The sequence below is a fragment of the Saccoglossus kowalevskii genome, chromosome 13 (genome assembly GCF_978046115.1).
Source record: "Saccoglossus kowalevskii chromosome 13, keSacKowa6.1, whole genome shotgun sequence".
NCBI lineage: Eukaryota > Metazoa > Hemichordata > Enteropneusta > Harrimaniidae > Saccoglossus > Saccoglossus kowalevskii.
Window position 1 is genome coordinate 22,951,878 of NC_140653.1, and position 21,838 is coordinate 22,973,715.

The following is a 21,838-nucleotide window of genomic DNA, read 5'->3' on the forward strand; positions in this document are numbered from 1 at the left end:
TATCCCGTATTGACCAGTCTATTTTAATCTCACGCTGCAACCAATCCGCAGCACGAGTAGCAAATTCTTGGTGATATTCATAGAACATTGAACTCCCAAAACTGTTAGACATGCTAATAATATCAGTGGTATATAATTCAAGTTCCTCGCGCCTAGCCGGGAAAGCCTCACACATGATTGCTTTGTACTTTCCAAAAGCAGTCAAAAAATTCGCTTAAAGTTAAAATCTTATTTAAGCGATGATCAACGTTACCCCTAATTCTGATCTCATTGCCAAGTGAATCAGAAATTAGCTTGCTGCCCAACAACTCGTGTGACGGTATAAGCAAAGCCGCAAGATTGACATATTTCCCTTCAATAATGTTCTTTCTCAAAGACGATGAGACTGATATAAGACGCGGCAGATCGTTCGATGATTTTCCAAATTTATTTATCTCAGTAGAAAAACCTGAAGACTGACCTGAGATATTTGCTTGGGTGGTGTTGCCTGTTGTTAATCGATCCTCCGGTTGAAAATTCAAACGTTCGGGGGCCGTAACTATAGGCACACTACAAGATGATGCCACCGCCATATTGGAATTACGTTGTTGACACAGAAAGTCTAATCTTTCGTGTATACCATGCATGGACTGTTGTAACGCAACTATTTCGCGGCGATTGTCCATTTCGGTTGCCGATGCACTAGTAGTACCAGTATCTCTTTCCAAAGGCCGATTCCCAGACAAAATATCTTCATGTGGACACGTTTCCGTGCTAGCGATCCCATGCAAATTACTTGCACGCGGACGTATCTCTGTACTAGTTGATTGTGTTTGTTCATTGGGCTCAGGAATGTTGGCATTATTCGTCGATATAGAGGGAGCATTCCGTCTCTTATTCATGTTATATGTCTGAATCAGTACTTTCCTGGACGACGTGTGATGCATAATTATGCCTACCCCTTCTAATTTCTGTCTCAAAACCGCAGCCGACCAATTATTAGGATTATCTTGGTCCAAAACTCGAGGACGCCGCTGCCTTGCTAATGAGCGAGTCGAGGGCCCCGGACGACTTGGGGTAACTTCGACTCTTTCTTGACGAGAGTTTGCTACTTGTGGCTCTTGTTCACCGGCCGTGCGTCGCTTCCTGCCTCTTCTTCTAACGTTAGTAGTGTTCTCCATGACGTGGAATGAGGAATTAAAATTGTGATAAATTCCTGAAGAGTAGCGCGAACAAACTAGTGTTACAAGATGGCGAAACAACAAACTAATGACGTCATGTAATCAATTAGTCACGCGAGTCTATGAGATATAACGCGAGATAAACGTCACAAATAATGTTCAACGTACTTCGTACATTAAACACACAATTAAAAATGCCCAAAAATATCAAATGATATCTCTTTAAATATTTTAAGAATCATTCAATTTCACAGTTATTATATTTGACATTCGACCAATCAAAATCAAAGCTAAGAATGACACATGACACAAGGCATGACACATGCCCTCCACAGTGGCAAACCAGAAAACTATGATTGGGTAAAAAAAAATGTTTTTAAAAAATGATTTTTCTTTCTTTGTGAAAATGGCAAAACTTAATATCAATATTCATTTCACAGGCATGACATGTTGCCATAGCGACTTACCCTGTAGGTCTTACCCACTGTGTCGTTCTAAGATTATGATTAACAAAAAATACCCTGCCGTTGTTGTCCACTCTCTCTTCCCATCCTGCAGGTAGCGGTGGTTGTGTAGAATTCTGTTGTACCTCATTTTCGTTTTCTATTTCTAGCACCTCCCAACCAGGCTACTTCAACAAAAATAAATTATATCAGAATAGTAATTTCAAGAATTTTATTTGCTTCTGTTCAACTCTAGCATTATGCTTTATTTTACTTATTGATATTACAAATGCTTTATGGATATTTGAACTGGCTGTCACCTGACACTACTGGCTGTCACCTGACACTACTGGCTGTCACCTGACACTGCTGTCTGTCACCTGACACTACTGGCTGTCACCTGACACTACTGGCTGTCACCTGACACTACTGGCTGTCACCTGACACTGCTGTCTGTCACCTGACACTGCTGTCTGTCACCTGACACTGCTGGCTGTCACCTGACACTACTGGCTGTCACCTGACACTACTGAATGTCACCTGACACTGATGGTGCCCAGATGTAACAGTCAAATTTTCACTTCAATAATCAAATTGATGGTATCCATAATTCAAAATAATACAAGTTCAGTACAAAAATTAAAACATTTGTTTACCTCTTCAATTTGCGTTGATGTTTCAGAAATGTTATCATCTTGCGTACTCTCATCACGTGTGTACCCAATCACAATTCGCAGATGACCTTTCACCCTTGACCTTGCACTTGGGAAAGGAAAAAAATTACTCTGTAAATATCATGAAAATAATCAAACTATGGACATTCTACATAGTGAAAGACAGACTTTCTACCGTGTCAGTGTTTTATATATTCATATTTCAAATTTTTCACAAATTTATTTAAATGGGAGAAAAAAAAAATAAATGATCGCTATCAATCGCTTCTCTACCACAGTAGTGGAGCTTAGATCACATCCAATAGTAACTTCTCTGCAAAACGCCTCTCATATTTTTATTGGAAATTAAATCATTTAATTTTCATAACTACATTTCAGTAGAAAATTGCTGTGAAAACTAGAGCAACAAAAACACAAAATTGACTTGTATCATTTTAATTTTCACTATACCGAATAATGTTTTCGACTCCTTACCAAACTGTAATATTTAAAGCAGGGGAGCTGTCACCTGCGCATGCGACAGATGGCCATAGCGTGTCATTGTTTACAAACAAGCATCTACCCATGAGCCTTTGCGTTTTTAGCGTGTGTTGTTATCGTCGCTTGGGACCCAATTCCCACGCATGCGCAGGTGATCACCATCCCGCTTCAATCATCTACTTGGAACAATTCTTCAACAAAAACAAGAAAGAAAGCAATAAGAACATTCTACCGGTACCTACCTCCTGGGTCGAAGTATGTAATCCTTATATGGGAGTTCACCTGCTCTATTCTCAGTCTGCAAAGAAAGACAAAGTGCATCTGACAAATTAAATAACCCAGATTGGATTAAATTTACCAGATGCTATAAAACTAGTATCTGTCATTTGTTGTATTGAATTCACTTTGACCCAGGGTCACTGAAATTTTGACCTATGACCTGAAATCTAACCAATCAGATGCTAAGGTACATTTATGAAAATGAATATTTAATTTTTTCAATCTCCGAGACTGAGAACATGTCATTATGCTTCCTACCTCTATAAATTTAATAATGCGTTGACAAAATGAAATGAAAATATATCGATATCAGTCAAATCAAGTGTGAGACATTAATGCAGATATGATTTTATGGAAAATTTTACTTGTCACTCATAACTGATCAAGACATCAATCATGTTGGCAAGTGACCTCGCACTCATATCACAAATAAATGGAATGGTTAGTCTCAAATAAGGAATAATTCTCTACATTGATGGACTTACTGGTAAAGTCTGCAAGGGCATCTCAACTTGACCTAAGAAATCATCCCTCGTCTATAAAGATAAAATAAGTAGATATTAATTTTCTGTTGCTTTCTAGTTTTAATAAGCGATATCTTAGTTCAATACCACATAATAGCCTATCACTACGTTACTGTTGCTCAAAACACCAAAACATCATTGCCGGCCAAGTTGCGGACTGGATTGCTATGCGCGCCTGGAGATTGTATGGGATTAGAACAAGTTGGGTCATACCAACCTCAACAGGAGATGACAAACTAATAGTGGCGGACATGTTGAATATTTTTTACCGGTATAATTTATTTCATTCATTCGTATAAATTGCTAATATAGTAAAATTATCAAAACAAAATGTATGTACTGACACAGTATGAAATGTTAGTACACAGTCGCCTGTGAATCCGGTGTGTGTCATATTTTGCTCGTAAATTCACGCATTCAGCCAGACAGCGCACTTGGTTAACCAGTCATAATCATAATTGCAAATCAGTCAGCAACTTAACTGGCAATGTTGCTGTTTTGGTGTTCATTACAATATGGTGTTGACAGTAAATACTTGTATTGTCAGTCAGTTATCAAGTACGGTTATCGAGTACCGAGAATTAGTTTCATTGGCTGATTTAAATACTACATGCATAAATCACACAATCTCAAATAATTGCAGTATTTTAAATCAATCAATCATATTTACAGTCAATAGATGACCGTGCGATTGAATATTTGCTACTACAATCAAACCTATGTATAGCGACCACTAAAGGGACTTCATTTCCATGACGATTGGATATTTTTTTATGAATATATGAATTGCCAACTTGTACATTTGACATAATATTTGTCTAAGCAATAGTAAGGTGGTACTTCTGAAACAAAAATTCTTTTATTCAAATTAATCAAAATCAAAAGTTTGATGATTTGGGGGTAACTAGCATTCCAAAAAGAAGCGGCCGAAACAGTTCTTAATGAGACCAAAAGCTGATGAGACCTGGGAATGTCCCAGGAGCGCTGACAGAAGAAACTTCTCCGCACAAATCTGTAGCCGAGACTGCTCTATCGCCTATGCGCAGGGATCCCTGTGGTCGTCCGGGCTGGGTCAATAATCAAAGTCTGACCCGTGACGACAGGACCCACCCTAAAAAGACCTTCCTCAATGGACTGCGCGTCTCTTAGGTAATAATTGATAAAGAGGTTTTGCGTTCTCCATAAGCCTGCTCAAGGGGGCACCTGACGCAAGAGCTAATGAGTTAGCAATTGCACGAACCTCATGCGCTCGTATTTGGTATCTCTGTAAACCCTGTGCCGAGGGTGCCTGTTGGTAGTAAACCTCAAACACTGTCAAAGTGATCCACCTAGGAATGGAAGTCTTGGAGGCTGGCCTATCCTGCTTACTCTGGCTATAACACATAAACATGTGCTTGTTGCCTTGCCTCGACTCCCCAGTATGTCTCTCATAGCAACTCAAAGCTCGAAACGGGCATAGAAGCAACTCTTCCTGATCCTCTGGGCGAACAATATTGGCCAAGCAGGGGATGACGACTGTGGATCGAGTCTTGGGATTTGGTTCTTGGCAAGAAACCTGATTCGTGTCTTTAGCACAGCCTGATTGTCCATAAAGGCGACACAACCTCCCCAAAAGGACAAGGCCCCTAACTCGGAGCAACACCTACCAGAGGCGAGAGCTAGAAGGAAGATGGTTTTCCACGTCAAACATTTCAGTAGTGCTAATTCCAGCAGTTCAAAGGGTTGTTCACTTAGAGCTGACAACACAACCGACAAATCCCAAATAGTGGAAACCAGGCCTTGGTTGGTCAGTTGGGCGACACCAGCGTCAAGATGCAGGTGTGCCCTCGTCGAACACTTACCCATCCCTCTTGTCGCAGACAGAAATGTCAAACTCACCTCCCCTGCGACATGGGGAGGGAGGGCCACCCGAGAAAGAGGTCCCTTCTTCCTGAGGGGTGCACCGTCCCTTGTCCCTCCCCCGAGAGAATAGGGGCACTCACCTATGCTTCTGGCTAGTGGGTGCCAACTTCAGCCGTTATGTTTTCTCCGCTTGGGGTCCCGTTCGCAGCTAACTGGCTCGCGGTGGCTTCCCGAACTCCGAGACTGCACCCTCCATCTCCCCATCAAAGAGGGCGGAGAAGGTCCAGTCTGCAAAACTGAGGGGGTGGCGCACCCCGTGACTCAGTTCGCCGGCGAAAACACAAGCTGCCAAAACAGCATCCTGCTGCACAGAGGTAGCCCCTGCTAAAAGCCAGATGACACTGCAGGATATCACACATAGCCATGCGATGTTCCTCCAACAATTGTGTCTGCTGGTCTAGGAGGCTGGTGCGTTCTGCCTCTGAGACTTCAGAGTCCTGGAGAAGCACTGTGATGCGTTCAAGTGTGCTGGCCACAAAAATTTAATGGGTCGCAGCTCTGCTCTCAGGGCGTGGTGGACTGTTTCTGACTGAGATGCCAAGAAACTCCACAGAACGCAGCCACCTCCCTTTACCCACCCCGCCAAACAAAAGTTTGTGGTACCTGGGTCATGGAAAGAAACCAAGGGATCCCGTCGGGAGCATGAGGTTTGGCTTCAGACTCTGCTGGTTTCGGTACCGGACAACACACCAATCAGATATTGCTTGGTCCAGCGGAAAGAGCTAGTCATAAAGTTACCCCACCCTGGGGTCTTAGGGCAGGGGACCAACGCCCACCCATCAACACCGCCTCTGTGCCCTCTGCCACGTTCAGCAATCTGCTGGACCCAGGGAGCCGCGCAGTTGGTGTTGCTATCAAGAGTGAATGGTTCAGGATCAAGGCTGAGGGTATGAACATCGGGTCACTAGGACTAATGACCTCCCACATTTTCCCACGGCGTGCTTCTCGGAGTCTTTTCGGAGGTTATACCCAAAGAATCAGACATCACCGAACACTCCTTCACTTTACAGAGGTTCTGAGAATTATTCGGACAGTCAGTTAGCAATATATCTTGGAACTTTGCAAAACATCTGGGTGTTTGTCCAATCTAGACTTGATGGCGCCCACAATTGGGATCATTACATTATCTTGCTAGATGCGGGTAACTATACATACACAGGTTATATGTTGTATAGGCATTCAAAGTGTTAAGTGTTTAGTAATCCCAGGTATTAATGAACTCGTCGTTGGCGGGAAGGCTCAAAGTAAAGTTTTCTTAGCATTGGATGCGCTGCAGTTTCACTACAGTTTTGGTCCAAACTAAAAGTTGTTTTTACATTACTGGTGCATTATGTATCAAATTCAGATTTTATACCGCGGTGGGAGAGTACGTCAGGGATACACAGACGGAAAACTTGATTATAACGGTTTGATAGACTTTGTCAAATCAAAAGTGTCTTCCTTGAGCGAATCACTTTTTCAACTGCAGTTTGAAAATGACGACCATTTATGTCTAGTCCATTTTTGTACTGAACCACACTGTTTTGCTACGATGCACACTCAGTGCAGAGAAAACAGGGAGTGAACATAAGGCTGATTGAGTTACTGAGATTGCACCCAATAAGATACAGTATTTAAAAACAAATACTTACAACTCGATTTTCATCAAATACTTCAAATAAAACTCGATTGTCTCTTGGGTTTACCTAGAATAATAAACAGGAATTATAACATTCAAACAATGCAACTCAATAAGGACATCATGTATTGGGAAACAATGTTCTAACACCATCCAAACTAAGATGGAATTCAGATGTTATGTTATATGTTATGTTATGTTATGTTATGTTATGTTCTAACACCATCCAAACTAAGATGGAATTCAGATGTAATGTTATGTTATGTTATGTTATGTTATGTTATGTTATGTTATGTTATGTTATGTTATGTTATGTTACGTTACGTTACGTTATGTTATGTTATGTTATGTTCTAACACCATCCAAACTAAGATGGAATTCAGATGTGATGTTATGTTATGTTATGTTATGTTATGTTATGTTATGTTATGTTATGTTATGTTATGTTATGTTATGTTATGTTATGTTATGTTATGTTATGTTAGTTTTACAAATAAGGTCCTTTTATTCAGCCATCCCCTCCAGACTGTACCACGGCATGACAAGGAATATGTTTACATCAAATTCCCAAAACCATGGAATGAAAATTTGGGTGAGTTTTTTGCTATTTTCTGAATATTTCAAACTACAAGAATTAAATCCATTTCACGCTGAATCAAGCAACAAAATTTAGATCATCAATGACAGGTTGAAATCATATCTAAATATAGCTTGTATAATCATACCAAATCATGCCCTCATTTAATCTGTCAGTTTTACAGACTGTTCATATAACCACACTGGGTGCAAGAGAACTGACACTGGTTTTGCAACAGTTCACCCCCAATAATGGGTTCGTCTATTTCCTGCAATTTACATAACAGCCGTAATGCATGATAATATTGTTGTTTGGAATTATGCAAATAAAATGCAATTACCACGCTACGAATGTCAATTTTTAAAAAATATCACGTACAGCCTTAGCATTTATAGACATAAATTATTATGTTTATTTGCTTCAACCTTTTCAACATCAGACTTTCTCTCCCAAATTATTCTGCACTTTTTTGTTATATTTTTGAATTATTTCTGGAAATGAACCCTACTTTTGGAGCCAACTGGCAAAATTTGAGGCAATTTTCAGTTTTTACTCAAAATATTTCACTATTTTCGTCCCAATACTCTGAAGCAAAGTGCAGACTATAAACAGGACTATTTTGCGAATTTGTGATTAAAAGAGAGAACTGGTGGTGAAATGTTAAATATTTGGGTACATTCTGATATGTAAAAACGTGAAAAAATTATGTTTTAATTTTCAGGTGAAACGTTTTTTCAAAATCTAGACCTTAACTGGCCTATGTACTATGTTTGCTTTATTAGAAGAGCATCCTTAACCACCAGAAATTGTTGACAATCTTAGGGGGTCTAAAACCAAACAATACACAAATATGTATATCTTAGAACTAATTGTAATAAAAATTTCTAATGATTACTCGTGTAAGTGTTTTCCTTGAAAACCTAGTCAAAGTAGAGAATCAAGTAAAAAAAAGAAAAAAAAAATTTAAATAAGTCATATACATGTGAATAAAACCGATGCTGGAAATTCCCTTTGAGCAAAGATTATGTAAACAAAGTTTTGAGCATCATCAGCCAGTCATTACTACCAAGAACTTGAAGTCTCCAAAAAAGAATGAATAAATCCTTCTGAAAGCTTATAAAGGTGGTTATTATTTTGGAGCTATCAGTTACTCATTAATAAATCGAACCACATCTAATTATTACATTGTCATACAGAGTAAATCATGTATGACCTGAATCTGAATGTCTGCTGCGTAACCCATGCATGTATAAAATAACATCCATTTTATAAAGTCCGAGCTGGTGTCACCTCTGACCGGATCTATTTTTATTGGCATATTTATTAATTCACATTCATTTTATAAAGTCCGAGCTGGTGTCACCTCTGACCGGATCTATTTTTATTGGCATATTTATTAATTCACATTCATTTTATAAAGTCCGAGCTGGTGTCACCTCTGACCGGATCTATTTTTATTGGCATATTTATTAATTTACCAAAATGACCTCATGCTAGCCGATACATTACTGTAAACCACATTGGAATAGCTGCATATCATTTTAGTGAACGAGACTCAATGCATGAAATAACTGAATTTTAAGTTAGCTATTAAAAGAACAGACAATCTCATTGTGGGAATTTACTTTCACCTAAATTAGCTATATATTAAATAACCAAAATTACAGATTAGCTAATATAACTAAAACAAGTCATTGAAAATGACACAGTCCCCGTTAAATTTTGTTAAGTTCTCTTTGTGCTTGTCATTTTAAAGCAGAGGGGTTGTCGCGAGCCTGTCCTTGAAACTTGAGTTCCAAGTGGCGTATACAACAGATTGTTTATTTACATCAAAACACGTGTTCCGTGTAGTAGTAATATGGCCAAAAATAAAAACAGCCGTTATTCGTCCATCTTTGATCTGATTATGAAACACACTGATATGTATGATGTATGTGCCAATACGAATGAAAATGGTACATAAATTGTGCAAATATAGTAGTAAGGCCAAAAAGTCAGATGGCTGTCAATCGGCCATCCTTGACCAGATTTTGAAACAAATTGTCATGGACATGCATCCTAACATGTATAAAGTACATGTATGTGCCAAATTTGAATGAAAACTGACAGAGCACGCATAAAGAGATACCGCATAAAAAAACAAAAAACAAGATGCCTGCCAGTTGACCATCTTTGATCCAATTGCGAAATAAATCATCATGAACATGTATCCTAACTGACAAAGCATGTCCAAACTACAACATTTTCAAAAAAACAAGATGGCTGCTAGTCGGCCATTTTGAATCGAATGACTAAACCACTGCATGTGCATATGTCCCACATAAGGTACTAGGCACATGCAAAGAATGAACGGAATCGGTCCACAGGATTCTGAAATATGACTCTGGACAGACTGACGCATTGACGGAGGGACGGACACAGGGACGGACGGACAGACTCAGGAACTCACGGACTGCCGGGGACATGTATCCTAACATGTATGATCTATGTACTAAATTTGAATGAAAACTGACAAAGCATGTCCAAAATACGACATTTTCAAAAAACAAGATGGCTGCCAGTCGGCCATCTTTGATCCAATTGTGAAATAAATCGTCATGGACATGTATCCTAACATGTATAATCTATGTACCAAGTTTAAAAGAAAACTGCCAAAGCATGTCCAAAATACACTATTTTCAAAAAACAAGATGGCTGCCAATCGGCCATTTTGAATCAAATCGCTAAACCACTGCATGTGCATATGTCCCACAAAAAGTACTAGGCACATGCAAAGAATGAACGGAATCGGCCCAAGGGATTCTGAGATACGACTCCGGACGGACGCATGGACGCACAGACGCACGGACGAAGACCGAATTCTAAGTCCTCGTTTTCGGACTTCGTTCGAACAGGGACTAATAACATGCTAGATAGCATTTGCTTAAGAGAAGTAATTTAAGTAAGGCCCTTATTTAATTTCACCATCATGAGGCTCGTTTACATTCTCATTGTACCGTAAATATTGTATTGTCATTTTTCTTAGCATTCTGGCTAAGACCAGAATAGAACTATATAACGCCACCTGCGCCAACAAAAATATGGGACCCATCACAAACGTGAAACGGTCGGTACAATGACAGTGACACTTAAAATAAATTTGCATCAGGAACCCAGGCAGCAACATTCAAGAGAACTCGAATAACATTTACATTCTTACTATCTTGATGAGTACTGACCCTCAGATACTGATCATATAAATGACACATGTTTTTAGAAAATTTTACAAAACTCAACCATAGCATGGCTGCTGAAATGAAGAAACTGATGTAATTCGTCTGCAAAAGATTAAACATTTTGGCATGTGCCGAGATCCTGTAACGTGAACGTAGTATAAAATGGCCTCAGTTGAGGAGGAAGCTATAAAGCACAATAATACTCACCCTGAATAGAAACTGTTCATCCCATTTTGGATTCAGAGTCTGAAATAGAAACAGTAAAGACAGGTGAAGGCCATAATTCTATAAACCAATCCCACTATTTCTCTCGCCATAATCTGGAAGCAACATTTTACTCATTTTTCTATATATCTCTATACCGTAATATCTTTGTTGAATTTTGACCAAATGGAAGAATTTTTGATGCCTTACAGTCCTTGGGTCTAAATTGTTGAAAATTATGTGGCGTTATTTTGTGGAGCGTGTTAAAAATTTACTTCTAGGAGCTAACAACAATGGTGCCATGGTCCAAGATTGTCTAGCATTGTTGATGAAGGACTAAAGGGCTTCTAGTTTAGTTCAACTTTGAAAAATCAATGAAAGAAATATAGTTATCATTGTGATAATTATGTACAGTAACTACACAAGGAATAGAAGACTCTTAGTACAAGACATTTTGCACCACAAATTAGCACAATTTCAATATACTATCCAAAAATACTTTATTTTTGCTTGGAATTTATTTTCAGTACTTTCGATGAAAGGATAATTCAATTAAAATAAAATCAAGCAAATATACTATTTTTTCTATTTTTTACATTCATCTTAACAAAAATCAGTGAAAATAAATTCCGTACAAAACACTCAAAAAGTCTTTTCAGCGAAAATTAATTCCAGCTAAAATAAAGTATTTTACAGCAGTGCCTCTTTGTTCATAAGCATGAATACGTAAATTTCACTTTGCACCTTTAAACAGTAAGAATTGAAAAATCATGGATTTAGTTATGCAAAGCTCTCCAGATAAAAATCTGCTAGCTTATAGGTTTTTTTTTTTACTAGAAATGCTCATTATAAAAAGTAGTTGTCTATTCAACGTATGACAATATCAGAATGACATTCAATACAGATGTTTGTTTGTTGTGTTCTTGCCCATTCACGCCTCCAGGCTTTTAATCAATCCAAGCTTTCAAATTCAAGGAAGTTTATTGTACGCTACACAAAGTTGGAAATGATGAATTGGATTTTTTTTTTAAATTTTTCAAAGATTAGATAGATGAAATAAAAAAATAACTCATGCTATTGAATAGAAAAACAGACAGTTTTACCTTTTTTATGGTTTTGGTGTTTACAGAACAAATCAAGCCTTCTTCACGGTCACCTCGAAATAAGTGTATTTTCACATACGGATCACTGAAAGAAAGTAAAAGATAAACTTTTAAATTTTTGTCATGGGAAATTACTATGATTTAATAATTATAAGGACTTTACAGGGTTCAATGTCCCCAGCCAAAGAATTTACAGCCACAGTAAATCACGATTCCCCCTCCCAGTCAAATTTTAAGAAAATTTGTGAAATCAAAGCAGTATCTTATATTCCATATTCTCTCTGTTAGAAGCATTTGTGGTCACAAACATGAATGAAACTTTTAATGAATATGAATCAGTGTTGGTATTACTGAAACTTCCAACAAAATTGTTGACTCGTATCGCACCTTTGTTGGCTTTAAATACCAGTATATATATTGTCTGCAAGATCATTAAAATATGACTAATTTTGAGTATAAGTATAAGTGTGTGCGCTACTAATAAAGCAAATACTGTACCGGAAATATAGTATTACATTTTAAAATGTCATTCAAGGACACAACATGTCTGCCTATGAATATTCTGAACATTTGGTTTACAATACATACGAAAAGTCTGTATTAGAATCTGTCCAGTGAAAGATCACATTAAATATTGAATTATGTTAGTACAACTGTGAAATTACAGCACAATGTTATCGGAAATCAATGCATATATATATATATATATAAAAGCACTCAAGTCAAAAGCATGTCTAATATCCTCGGCCTGAGCTCTCCTCTACGTCATTCAGTGTGCTTGTCAGTAAACATCTTACATCATAAGACAAGTCAAGTGATTGTTTCCGGAGTGATAAATAATTAGTTATTATTATACATCTTTCATTGTAACACCATAAGTTATAGCGTGATGTAATTTTTTTTGCAGTATTTTACAATTTGCAAATTCCAAATATGGAACAATTACGCGCATAAGAGTCCTCTAATAATAAAAACAAACATGGCAGCCCCCAGGGTTTGACCGGACCCCATACTAAGAAGTTTGCTCAATCTGTTCTAAACTTTTTGTATTTTGGCATTCCCATGCTGTATCCCTGGGAGAAAAAGATGTATAATAATAAGGTTATTATGAGAATACCGAAAAGTATGCACTCAGACAGTATGTGGTCGCATCGATACGCTGGCCGATACTCTTGCTGTACTGTCTTTGTGCATACTTTTCGGTATCCACGTAATAACCTTATAATATTACAGCTACATGTATCCAAGCCAAGTAAACTGCCTAGAAATTAAGCTGCACTGTAATCTCCCATGGAGTTATAAAGGAGTAGTGTCAATTCCTGGGACTGTACTATATGGAACCCCATTGGCTACATTGTTAATAATACTGCGCATGTCTTTTTTGTTTTACACTGTTATTTTAACCTTGACTGTGACATAACAACTCATCACAAGATTCATAGAGGGCCATAGAGGGCATGCTTTTTTGAGTTGCCATAGAGGGCATGCTTTAAGTGAGTTGAAATAGACCACTTTCCTGGAAGTAGCAATACTGGGGTGTAAAAATACTCCTGCTTTGTCATGGTGGAAAATACAAACATGTCAGTTTGCTGATAGTCGGTAGAAGGGAATTTTATTTTTGTTACAGCAGCACCATGCTGCTGAACGTAACTTACATAAAACGTATATTGCAAATGACCTCACTGTGATGACGCATTGGTTGTGGAATATGGAAAAAGGGACCAAAGCATGCGCACTGCATACACAATATGCTCATAACCTTTAACGAGGTTATGACGAAGACATATCTCATGAATATTATTTGAAAGTGCAATTATTAAATTATTAATAGAAAGCATTTATTATGAAACGCCAGAATCATGTATATTCGGTCTTGACCCCACTTGTCTATTGTGGTAATTTGAATACTGTACACGCTTTCTATCATACTAAACTGGTCACCAAATTTAACAAGTGTTTATGGCTTGTACACTGTAGTCTGCATGAGCGTAAGCAAGCCTAAATAGGTTTTAATTGTATACAGCGCCACCAGTGGCTGTTCCTGGCGCCATGCATCTGGGGGGGGGGGGGGGGTTGCCATATAAGAAATGCTTTATTTGAACTAGGATTGCTGTGACACAAGATATTAATATTTTACAAACATAATAAATGTAAAAACAAAGAAAATCAGGGAACGGAAAATATTTGTTAGTGCCACAAGTCACCTATACAATCATCACATAAAATTTTATTTTTTTCTTAAAAGACGAACCACATCCCACCCCACCCCACCCCCCAAACCCAGCAGTCGACAAGCTGACTTAATTTGATTGTGGAGGATTTCATTTTGACTTAGGGTTCCTACAAAATCAGTAGTTACAGGGCACAATGATTTGAATGGAACATTTTCTGTATCCACCAAAAAAGTTGCTACATTCTAGACATATGAAGAATTCAGAACAAACATAACCATTCGATTCAAACAACTTATTGTTTCGACATTACGTTTCCAAGCATTGAGGACAAAAACAACCAATTTTCCATCTAACTTCGAAGAATTTTTGATAAGAGCATGAATTCAGCCGAGCGGTTTGATAAATTATTAGAAACACACATGGAAAACAAAAATTGGAATGCAAATCACTGCGGTGACAAAAAATCAAACCTTACAGACAAGTGGACGAGAAACTGCATTTCAATGCATATATTATATATATATGTAATGTACGGTGTATAATAACTATCATAAATACACATGCAGATAATATTGGTAAGCTGATATACAGATGAACATGTACAGAATATTAATTATGATAACGTTATATTTATAAAACACGACATGATGTATTTGACGAATTCAATCAATGACAATTTATAAATAAATATAGCATCTATCCTCTATGGATTGGTAGTTATAACACTAATGAAATGTCAACAGATAATACAGTCTATTTTGTAATCATTTATCGTGCTTTAAGGAAGTTGCGAAAATATTAGCATGTTTTGGCAGTTTGTACATGATAATTACACTAAACCACATCTCAGACGATAAAAAGCATACCATATTTGCTTTCATATTAGTAGTGCATTTACAATAAGGCCAGACTTTTATTATCCCTTGTTTCGCGAACCCGTCGAATGAACAGGAGCTGAAAATGATATAAAAATATAATTTTATTTCGGCGTAATTTCTCGCGCCTGCCGGCTTGTACGAGCAAAAAAATGCTAAAAAACTATTATTTTTATCTTCATTTGTTTACCGCCCGCCGCATAACAAATCCAAGTTGCATTTTCGTATCATGATCAAATTATTGAAGTCTCGTGCAGATGAGAAACAATAACATGGAATAAAATTTTATTTCATTTCTTCTCTCTGATCAATGATCACACTTACATTTTTTGCGAATTACACAAATCTAATGGAAAAAAGGAATTAATTTTATTTTTTTTCCGCCCTCCTCAAAAAAATTGTCTTATAAAAACTTGCAAAACAAGGAATAAAAAAAGTCTGGCCTAAGTACAAATATAAAAAAAATTTGACCATATACACCTCTATCATTTAATGTAAGCATATACGCTACTCATTCAACAAATATGATATGCCTATCATGTTTTGGAAGTATTTACATAAACCTCAGCGCACAAAAAACAAGCAGCCTCTCGGCTGAGATAGCTCCGCTGTTAGCAATGCACATTTCAATTAAAGAACAGAAGATATCATTAGAAAATGAACAATATGCATAGTATCAATGCAATGGGACTTGCTGTTTTCAACAAGAATTCAAAAATATCATTTTTCACCATAAATGATTGTGGTTCTTAACAAGAAGTTGAAAATATCACTTTTTACCAAAAATGACAAAAATATTCATTAAAGCTAGAGAACTAAAGATATCATTACAAAATGAACAAATCTGAGAGAGATCCACATGTAGTACCTATATATGTAATATCAAAGCAATTGGACTTGCGTTTTTTAACAAGAAGTCGAAAATATCACTTTTTACCAAAAATGACAAAAATATTCACCAAAATTAGAGAATTAAAGATATCATTACAAAATGAACAAATCTGAGAGAGATACACATGTAGTACCTATATATGTAATATCAAAGCAATTGGACTTGCGGTTCTTAACAAGAAGTTGAAAATATCACTTTTTACCAAAAATGACAAAAATATTCATTAAAGCTAGAGAACTAAAGATATCATTACAAAATGAACAAATCTGAGAGAGATCCACATGTAGTACCTATATATGTAATATCAAAGCAATTGGACTTGCGTTTTTTAACAAGAAGTCGAAAATATCACTTTTTACCAAAAACGACAAAAATATTCACCAAAATTAGGGCACTAAAGATATCATTACAAAATGAACAAATCTGAGAGAGATCCACATGTAGTACCTATATATGTAATATCAAAGCAATTGGACTTGCGGTTCTTAACAAGAAGTTGAAAATATCACTTTTTACCAAAAATGACAAAAATATTCACCAAAATTAGAGAATTGAAGATATGATCATGAAATGAACAAATCTGAGAGAGGTCTACCCAAGGTACATATACACCAAGTATCAAAGCATTCAGGCTTGTAGTTTTCAAGAAGAAGTCGAAAAAGTAAAACATTGACACGGACGACGGACGCCGGACGATGACGGACAATCACTCATATGATAAGCTCCGCTCGACAAAGTCAACAGCAGAGCTAAAAAAAGTTTCTAATACTATTTGAACTAAAAAATTAGGCACTTTTTTGACATGGCCTAAAAGATATTTTGATTAAAATGAGAGAGATTTTCACAGCAGATTATGCTCACATTATTGCCACTAACCTTGACCCTAAAGCTGTCATTGTATCCAATTATATGTATTTTATCTAGTATCACATCCAAGACGGGCTTTTGGGGTGTTGAACAGAGACAAGAATCAAAAATTGATCTAATACTATCAGATCTGTTATTTAAATGATTTTTAATAAGGCATTAGTTGCTAGGTTAACATGGCAGTATTTTACCGAAGTCAAACTATCGCCCCCCCCCCCAATTATTACCTTCCTTACGTTTATTCAATTGAGGCTTAACGTGGTCTGAAGTTCGACCTGATTAGTATAGAGCCCGCCTGAAACTTAACATGGGGTCCTTTCTTCAGACAATCAGGGCCATATCAAAGCTTAGTCCTATCAGGGTTCAACCCTAAGGGTTTATAGAAACTAAAGTCAGCTAAGCAAAGCAAGTTTACACAGTTTACAATTTTCGCTAGCTTAAGCTATTGAGCTCCAATAAAATCCTGTCATGTAAATTAGGTATACAGGTAGTATATAAATAATGTCAATACAGTATAGTATTAAATTAAGTTATAAATAAATACGACAATAACAAATATGGTACAGACATAACGGATAGAGCGTAACTCTGCATGTACGTGATGTATCAAATTGTCTTTAGCAATCATACATCATGATCATCACATCAACAGAAATATTCTACATTTACGTTGTCAAAATTTTTTCACATTATCATGATTTTTTTTTTACTTTTTTTGTTAATTTTGGACCAAAAGGACATAATTTCCCATAAGCTCAAAATCTAAATAAAAAAATTTTGAAAAATGATACTGGTTTATTTGTGAAAGAAGAAAAAAGTAGACTTAGGTGTTCTAAGAATTAAGTACTGTGGAATACTTTATTTTCGCTGGAATAAATTTTCGCTGAAAAGGCTTTTTGGGCGTTTTGCTTGGAATTTATTTTCACTGATTTTTGATGAGTTTAATGTGAAGTATAGGAAAAAAGTAGATTTGCTGGATTTTATTTTCACGGAATCATCCCTTCAGCGAAAATAGCGAAATTAAATTCCAAGCGAAAATATAGTATTCTACAGTATATTCTTTGCATCCAAATCTTCCTCTCATATTGACCTAGATATGAATGAACTTTAATATTTTTATGTATGTTGTTATTGTATGTGTAAAAGGTCAGTGGATCATTGGGAGGTCTAATTCTTGGCAACACACACAGCATGGAAGCAGATACCATAGTTAATACGTAATCAATGTATCTATTAGATTATATTAATTAGTCGTATGCGAATGGCCGATGAATTTGTTGTATTCATGCAAAGAGATCCGTCAAAAACAGGGAGTGAAATTTCACCAGCATACACATTGTACAAGATGGTTTTAAAAACTATACCTGCACCAAAGTACTATAAAGTAATATGCACCAAATATGTCAATTCCTTGTCATCCAACCGTGCAGCGGTTTGTGGACGCGTTTCTCTAGGACAATATATTCTTGTATAGGGTCTTCGATGAATGATCAAAAACCAACCACAGGAATCATTATCATTATCATTATCAGTATGCAGCGGATGTGCGGCGTACTGTCTGAGTGCATATTTTGAGATATCCTTGTAATAACCTTATTATTATATATCTTTTCCCTGAAAGGATACACCATTGGGAATATTGCTTTTGTGTCATTGGTGGCTAGAATAACGTACACATCAGGTTTCAGGCCTATATGTACATGTATAGGCTGAAACACAACATGCACAGTGCAGCGTGCATCCAAGCATTTCAAAACCTAGATTGGTACAAGGAATGCTGTAGGTTCGGCCAGCACACACACATACACCCCCCCCCCTCAATCCAACAATAGAAATCTTGTAATGGAGGAAAGCCTTCTCAGATTACAGTGAAATCTTAGCAACCAAATAAAAGACAAAAATAAAACACTTGAGAACAGTACTTTTAAGGGAGATGTTTATTTCTCAACTATCGGTACTTAACCTGGAACTGAGTCCGGAACCCTCCTGAGATGCAACATACAATGTATCATTATCAGTATGTAAATTGACTAATAATAATGTCACTGCCTCAAATCAAGAATATATATCCTATAGAATGGGGATGATGATAACTCACATGAATAAGTTCAGTTTCAGTACCTTATTTGTGCATCATAACTAGCTTGTTTTGTCCAACAATATGCAAATTTCATAATTGATATGACTGACACAAAATTATAAGACAGTACAGGTGGAGTATCGACCGATGCGCAGCGGATGTGCGGCGTACTGTCTGAGTGCATATTTTGAGATATCCTTGTAATAACCTTATTATTATATATCTTTTCCCTGAAAGGATACACCATTGGGAATGCCGAAATCCAAAATGTTTAGAACAGAATCAGCGAACTTCTTTGTGTTGAGTACGGTCAAACCCTTGTGGCAGCCATGTTTGTTTTTATTATTAGAGGACGTTTACGCACGTAACATTCCATATATGGAATTCGCATTTCCTAATATGGTAGGATGAAAATACCCCGTAAAATACCGTAAAATTACAGCACGCTGTAACTTGTGTCGTTACGGTGACAGATGTATAATAATAATTTATTTGGACCCAGTAGATATAGATATAAATGTGCATATGGTGTTTACATCAGGTTAGCCACAAATGTGAACAATAAACAGTTTTTATAAAATTAATTCCCTCCAGCGAAGGAGCTTTTTTGTGACACAAATGGCCAAGGCATTCACAGCATAGATACTGTTTTGATCTGTCACCATCTGTCAATAGAAAATAGTGTTGTTTTTCTATACTATACCAAAGACATGTTAACAACGTATGAATGGACAGAGCCTTTAGAAAATAAAAACATTTTTAGTCAAATTGGTCAAGTCACTATTTTGACAAAATTCCAGTCTACCGTAGGTAAGTAATACAACAAAGCATATATAACCACTGGTATATTTTTTGACAATAAATTAGAATAAAAGTTACTTCACAGTGAATTTTGCCTCAGAAACCATATTCAAAGTTTGGAGTTTTAAATTTATTTAATGCACTATCGAAAAATAAAATTTAATTGGTTGCACTCGCCATTTTTTCTGAAGGAATGATTCAGTGATAATAAAATGCAGCGAATATACCTTTTTTCCTATATTTCACATTCAACTCATCAAAAATCAGTGAAAATAAATTCCATTCAAAACACCCAAAAAGCCTTTTCAAGCGAAAATTAATTCCAGCGAAAATAAAGTATTTTACAGTACTTAATTACAAACGACTGCTAGATGATAATAAATCCGGAAAGACGGCCTGACAAGTATGACAATTATGCAACTTACTTCTGTGTGAATACATACCACCATGCAGTTGCCAGGGCAACCATTTATAAAAATACAATCTAACCTACAAACAATAATGTTGCTTCTTTCAACACTTCAATGATTTCAGAATTTTGAAATCATCTTTTGTAGACTCCCCAGTGACATAATACGTCATAGATAATACTGCTGTCACATACTAGTACTATATTTGTAGTATTGTATGAGTTTACATAAATGACAATGGTATGTCTATGATCTTTAATCATAATTTAATAATTCAGTTTATGATACATGTCATTTTAAAGTTATGTACACTTCCATTGAATATGCGCTTCTTTAGCTGTAGTACACTTTGTACTGAACTGGGTTTATACAGATATCATTTTTGTAATTACATATAAGAACTAGTTAAATCACTGACATGTTATGGTCATAGCATATAAACTTGAGTGGTTTAACTAAGTCGTTCCAAAGTAGTTTTGAATTGGCGAATTTCAGCCAAGAAAATTGTTTTTGAGATTATATTTAGCTTAATTATTAGCATTGTCAGTACATCTTTTAATTTTAACCCTTATCAGTCTGGTCAAGTCAATGAAAAAGTACAAATGGCTGACAGGATAAGGGTTAATACTGTAGTGTTATTATTCAGAATAAAGACAATTCTATTTTGCCTGATACGAAAAATCAAAGCATTGACCTCCAATTTATGCCAATTAGTGTAATTTTTTTTTTATTTTATTTATTTATTTATTTATTTATTTACAAAGTTGAATTGTATCTGCAACATCAACCAACCATTGAGCAGTGTTTAACCAGATCAGGAGGCTCAGTGAAGATGTAATATATGTATTACTAAAGAGCGTCGGAAATATGTTAAGACTAAAGTGTCAAAGACCTTAATATTTTAATATTGTCAAAACATAGCGAGGTTCGCCTCATTGGTGAGCCTATCGTCGGTATCCGGAAGTGATCAATACATGGAACGCGAAAGGTATTTGCCACACAACTCGCCTGGGCGTCATTTTTGATTTTACTAAAACAGATGTTGTCACGGATCAATATGACAACTAGTGACAGCATAAACGCGCTGCTCATCTACCTAAAAGCCATCCACGCCCGTCATGAATACAGCTTAGAATAATAAACACAACTCAACGCGGCCATCATAAACTCTGCCATCGTTTTGGGCGGCGTTACGCGTAACACCATGTTGTGTACATATCACGTACAGGTGCACGTAACGGTACGAATTGATGACCGCTAGTTTTTTGGGAAGTATTTGAGAAAACAATATTCGAATTACCTTGCTCCGAAAATATCCTTTTTGGCCAAGTTCAGTCCCGCGACCACTTTGACGCGGAGAATCCTTGTGGTGCCTGGGGGATCCCCCTGAAATACAAGGCATTTTTGTTGTGAATTGGCAATGGATCACGCAGTTCGCGTTAAAATACAAATCGACAATGATCAATATATCTTCATATTTACCTCTATCAGTCTTAAACCGTGAACAGTGTCCATAAACAACGAGATTTTATCCACCCTAACAGAGAATATGTACTAAAG

The 21,838-nt window shown here is 36.6% G+C and overlaps 1 protein-coding gene across 1 annotated transcript in view; it reads right to left on the reverse strand.

The window, feature by feature from the left end:
* Window positions 1-21,838, reverse strand: part of NEDD4L (neural precursor cell expressed, developmentally down-regulated 4-like) — a 42,619-nt gene extending 20,781 nt beyond the window's left edge. The window contains 9 exon segments of the mRNA NM_001171236.1: window positions 1,628-1,788; window positions 2,260-2,365; window positions 3,000-3,055; window positions 3,522-3,572; window positions 7,094-7,147; window positions 11,080-11,118; window positions 12,180-12,264; window positions 21,579-21,664; window positions 21,761-21,838. Coding sequence (NP_001164707.1) covers window positions 1,628-1,788; window positions 2,260-2,365; window positions 3,000-3,055; window positions 3,522-3,572; window positions 7,094-7,147; window positions 11,080-11,118; window positions 12,180-12,264; window positions 21,579-21,664; window positions 21,761-21,793 — 671 coding nt within the window. The 5' untranslated portion in view covers window positions 21,794-21,838.